This window comes from Arachis stenosperma, chromosome 5 (assembly GCF_014773155.1).
Source record: "Arachis stenosperma cultivar V10309 chromosome 5, arast.V10309.gnm1.PFL2, whole genome shotgun sequence".
Taxonomy (NCBI): Eukaryota; Viridiplantae; Streptophyta; class Magnoliopsida; order Fabales; family Fabaceae; genus Arachis; species Arachis stenosperma.
The window spans coordinates 3,814,847-3,820,677 of NC_080381.1; the positions used below are offsets into that span (position 1 = coordinate 3,814,847).

At 36.2% G+C, this 5,831-nt stretch overlaps 1 protein-coding gene across 1 annotated transcript; it reads right to left on the reverse strand.

Annotated features, from left to right (window-relative positions):
- Window positions 1–819: 819 nt before the first annotated feature.
- LOC130979014 (uncharacterized) lies at window positions 820–5,831 on the reverse strand. The gene is made up of 6 exons (XM_057902356.1): window positions 5,658–5,831; window positions 4,767–4,984; window positions 4,353–4,435; window positions 2,540–4,258; window positions 2,269–2,437; window positions 820–1,992 (listed from the first exon to the last, which is right to left on the reverse strand). The coding sequence occupies exons 2-6, from the start codon at window positions 4,846–4,848 to the stop codon at window positions 1,286–1,288; spliced, it is 2,760 nt and encodes a 919-aa protein (XP_057758339.1). The 5' UTR covers window positions 4,849–4,984; window positions 5,658–5,831; the 3' UTR covers window positions 820–1,285.

Here is a 5,831-nt window from a genome sequence, read left to right on the forward strand (position 1 = left end):
AAATTGCCAAATTACATAAATGTATTATACAATATTTATTACAAATTAACTTCTAAATTTAATATTAATTTAATATATTTTTAAATTGTATATATAACATTTTAAATTTATATTATATAATATAATTAATTTAGCTCTTCGCGCTTAATCTAGTTAAGGTAATTACCTCCTCCTAAGGTAATTAAGCTCATTATCAGTTGTTTAACAGAGAATAGTAGAATACTACTTATAATGAAAATCTAACTCTGTATTTCGTATATGAAATAATTTGTCCTGCTTAATATATGCCTTCCACATATTCATTGACAATTGTCAATTAACTTCCAACCCCACAGTTTAAAAAAAAAAATCGATAAATATGTTTACTCAACTTTATTCTAAATACCGAAAATTTTCTATACTTCAAAATTCAACTTGAACTTTTGGTAAACGGTTCATAAACTCTTTACACACATCCATCACTAGAAGTGTTAGAACAGCGTAGAGAGTTGTGTGTTTTGTGGAAAATACAAGTAGAGTTATTGGATGAAAAGTTGAAAACCATTTACCGAAGCTCATTTAATTCAATGATTAAAAATAAGAATTTGAATGTAAGAAAAAATTACATTAAAACCAAACTAATAAAAGAAAATATTAGCACAAAACTTAATTCTATTTCAAGATTATCTTATTCATTATTAGTTTAAAAGAGAATAAGACTCGTTTCTAAAATACTACTTATAATGAAAATCGCTACGTAATTCATAAATGAAGTAATTTGTCCTGCTTAATATATATGCCTTAGCTTCCACGTATTCCATTATTAACAATTGAATTCCAAACCCCACAATTTTGAAATTTTAAAAATATATAAGACTATACATAAATAAATCAATCAATTTTTTGCTTAGAAAAAATAGCCTAAATAATACATTCCCACTCATGTACAATAACTATCACCGCCACTCAATGCTTCCTCTGTCACAAACATTCACGTCAAATACTAATATACTCTGTATATATACACACACATATTCATGTAAAATATTCCACTCACACAACTATATCAATCATCAAGCTCTTATTATCTTCCAAATTGCATAGATTTATCATTTGCAGAAAAAGGCTTGTCTGCAAAGCCCTTTATTGTGTTGATGGTGTTGTCAAAGTGATGCCTCACACTAAATTCTCTTAGAATATGTCCTTTACACCAATGTCTTGACCAAAAGTCTCAAATTCGAGAATTCAAAATTGGTAAATTCTTTGTTAGGAAACCTCTGCTTCTTTTCATGGGGCCTCAATCAAGTCAGCTCGAGTTAGTCGAATTCCTGGTAATAAGACTCGGCTGCTGCTGGTTCGATTGAGGCCGAAAAAGGAGCATGTCTTTTGTGAGTTCTTCAACCAGATCATTGGTTATCATACATTCTATATCTCTTTCCAATACATTGATCTCTTCAGATACTAATCCAGACCAAGGGACTGAGCCCAAATGTTGAGCCACCAAATCATCAAGAGAATAAGGATATATTTCATCACATTGCGGATACAAAGAAGCACTGATGATTTCCCACACTGATTTCAACAATTCTTTTCCACAAGGTGGTGCCATCATCATGGAAGTGTTGCTTACTTTCCTTCTGAATCTTGATAATGTCAAAGATGGTCCAAGAACAACCGAAAGTGCCTCGTTCAACAAATCAAGCAAGACCCTCTTGTTTATCATATTCTCATTCCGATCCTTTATAGAACCTTCGTCATTCTCGTTGATTGATCTCTCGCCAGATGCTTCCACTTCTTTGAATACCAAGTTACCGATAGGCTTTGCCAATGAGTCTCCTCTTAGTAAAGATTTATCCCATGATCCAAAGTACAGACCAGAGGCAACTAGTAGATCTCTTATGAAAGATTCTGCTGGATCCTCTAGTTGAACTATCTCGGATTCAAGAGGCTCCTGTTTTGTTGTCATGTCGTCGGAACCATTCGACTCGAGTTGATTGAGCTGTCTCCTTAGCTCTGTCAAATCAACACCAAATCATCTATCAGCAAGAATTCGACATCTAAATGGAAAGTTGGATTGAGACCCAAGGGAGAGTCAAAGAATTGAAAGAAAAAAATTAAATCATAATCTGAAGTGAATTTAATATGAATAGTCAATTCCAGATCTTGCAAGCTAGTTCCATATAAAAACAAGGTAGTTTATTGATGTAGTATAACCAAGTTTAAGGCAAATTAAAGCCTATGATATCATTAGTTCATTACTCAAAGACTAAAGTTAGAATTATATCATACCACTCAAACCAGAGCTGATATCTCTGAAAACCTGGGGAACAATGTTGTCATCCCTCGAAGAAACGTCTGGAGTTGATAGTGGACTTAAGTATTCAGCTCGCTTCCAAAATTCTTCATGAACACTGCTGCACACTGATGCAGGACTAGGAGGTACCTCAGTGGAGTTCTCCTAAAGAATACCACAGAAAATCCAGTGGTTAGACAACAGATAATGTGAAATATAATTTTCAAAGGCAATGCCGGAGAATGGTAAAAAATTATAACAACTTACATGCCTCTCGCCGTAGGTCAATAGAACTGTCGGTCCACTGGTGACATCTCTCACCATGGAACCATATTCATTGCCATGTGATTCTACCATTGATTGAATCCTTTTTCCGAAAAGCCTCCCTCTTAGACCAAGGCTATATCTAAAATGGGAGACTTTCTCTTTGATATTGAATCTATCCTTTTTCTGTTTTTTAACATCAACAGAAATAGTTTCAACAGCTTCAAGCTTCCTTCGAATTTGTGCACCAGTTAAAACGTGGCGATCCTCTAGAAGTAGCTTCCCAAACGATGTTCCTGATCCTGATACAGGAGCAGACAAGGACCTTACAAGGTTTCTTGGGGACAAGTCCCTTTGGAACAACACATTGTCATCTGGATCATGCCTGAAAGATCCTGTTTGCATTTCATTTTCCCCTTTTGAAACTTTCCAATGGCTTGTGGCATTTGAACACTTATCTTCTGTTTGCTTTTGCCTAACTCTGTGATTGACTAAAGCATGTGGCGCCGAGTTCCTAGAAGTCACCTCAGGAAGGTCAATGCGCATTTCGCTTTTCCCTATATTTCTTAGCCTCTCCGACGAGAACCTCCTTGTGTCTCTGTTGATAAATTCTGGGGAGCTTGGTCCGTTGAACAGCATATCATTTTTATATGACCTTGTTGATTCTGACCGGAATAAATTTGCTTCGACGTCTCTAGTTGCACTTTCTCTGACCTGTTTTGCTATGTGCTGGGCTATTAGTTTAGGATCAGCTGGCTTTTCATTGTAACGTGTCTCAATTCCACTCCCTCGAACCACAGAACCCTTCTTGACAGTTCTCCCTTGTAGTTCACTTTTCAATCGCTCTTTGACCTCCTCAAGAAAATCTGCTATACTGTTTCTGCCTTGTAAAGTGCCAGATGAACCAGTCCAACTGTCTTCATGATTGCAAATGCTATCAAGGCCAGGCTTCAAGACAACTATCCGAGTCGGAGAAGAAGATCTATCAAATTTGTGATAAGATTTCATTATCAAGGACTCCTCAAAATCTCTACTTAGTGTTCTACTCCTTGAAGGAAAGGATTTCTTTTGCATAGCTGGGATTAACTCCATCACTTCATCACCATATTCAGGACCACCAATGTCGGGTAGCTCTGATTTGAGCAAGTGGCTATCAAGTTCTGCAAGTTTCTCCATGGTTGTTCTGTGTGAACTTGTATCATGTGTCAAATTTTCCTTGTTCAGGTTCTCTTGAGGAAGCAATCGTCTAGGAATACTATCGATTTCGGCAACCTTTGAGCACTCCAGAAACCGTGCTGCTTGATACGCTTCAAACTCTTTCTTAAATTTCTGGAGTTCCTCTTCTTGAGGATGCTCCCGTGGCCTTGGTTTTCCGAAACTTTGGCTCCACCCATCATCATCATCTATGCCTCCATAAAATGAATCTAATTCCATTTCACTAGAAGAATTGAAATTATAATAGCCCCGACTAACCGAATCCCTTCCATTCATTTCCCTCTTTGAAAACTTTGTCCCCATAATTTCACTAGTTCTTTCTAATGGAACAACAGATTTTGTGTCTGGTGGCATCGTATCAATCCCCATCAACCTTGCCACGAGGCTTGGTGCATTTTGCTTGGTGGTTGAGCGTTTGGATAGCTCCTCATTGATAAGTTTTTTCATCGAACCCATATTTCCACAGTGAATGTTCTCTGACCAGTCTTCTTCTACTTGATAGTCATACTGAAAATTCAAATCACAATACATCTTTCAACTCAATTCAAGAGTGAGAAGAGAGAAACATGGTGTTTTCAGACATTTAGCAAAATAATCTTACTGCTATTGGTAATTCTCCTTCTGGACAGTGGTACTGAGATGTTTCTAATTGCAGATCCAGGCTATTCCGGGGAGCTTCCAGGCCTGCATAGAACCCCAAATCATAACAAACAACAACATGCCAAAAGCAATCTATAAGAGTAAAAAGATCAAATAAGATTTTCAAGGCATACTCAAGATATCTTCAAATTTGCAACAAAGTAATCAATCTATCCACATTGACATACGAATGATACGATAAACAAAATTTTAAAAATGACAAATTAGCTGCTAGTAGCATTTCATTTCCGGAGACGAACCATAATAAAATAGTGAACAATTGAGCTTCCTTGTAGTTTATCAGCACTCTAAGAAAGCCTTTCATGGCATGAGTACCAATTTCTGTGAATATATGTATATGTATATAAACACTTACCACCCTGATGTCTTTTATGAGCATGAACTTTCTTGGCCATCCTCCCCTGATTGAACTCAAACAAATGTAATAAACCTCCCATACGTCTATAGACGGTCTACAAAAGGACTCTCATGTCGTCAGTCTCCATTTCCATGCCTCAATTTATTAAGACTTTAATGATCTTCTCTTTTATTGGGTATGGTATAGTGTAAAAAGCATTACTATGCCTTTATACCCTGCAATGCCACAACTCTATCAGCTAAAAGGCGATCTATAACATAGAAAGTAGCATTGAAACATCTCAAATTGAATAAATGCAGTTGATCATTGAAATCAATCTAAATTGTCTTGTAGTCACAAAAGAAATGCACTACCAAAAAATATTTCTCCAAGAGAGAGAGAGAGGCTTAGAATTCTGTGAAAAAAAAGTATCAACCAACTAACTGATTCACATCAAAGCACATAATCCCCAATGTTAATTTTGGATATTGTGATCTAAAACTGCATTTTTTTTTTTTTTGCATTTAGAATGTTAATATGAAAACCTACCAATAAGGCCTACTAAAATTAGCATAAAAAATCAATCATTGAATATGATTTCGAATGAGAAGAATGAAGCATACAAATTTGTACATGAATTATTTATCGTCCAGTAGTCAATAAGATGAAGATTTTGAAGATTCATATGAACAGGTCAACTTAGCAAAATCTGAAAACTTTGACTTTCATCATGCTGACCCAAAAACACATAGAACAGTGCCTAAGCACCCCCCCCCCCCCACCCCCCCAACCCACAAAGAACTGAATTTGGTTCATTGATTCAAATTTTCAATGCTTTTTTTCTTGGAAACCAAACACTTGAATGCGAAGAATGAAAGGGAAACAGAGAGAAGAAAAAGCATAGCATACCAGTAAGAAAAAACACATACAACACAGCGTGTCAAGAACTAAGCCTTCAGCTATGAATCAATCATGCATTGTGAGAAAATGACAAGGTGGGTGTGGTTGAAACGCAGCAAAGCATCGAACTTTGAGGGAAAATCGAAATGGGTGGGGCAAAAAAGTTGGAAATTTGAACTGGAA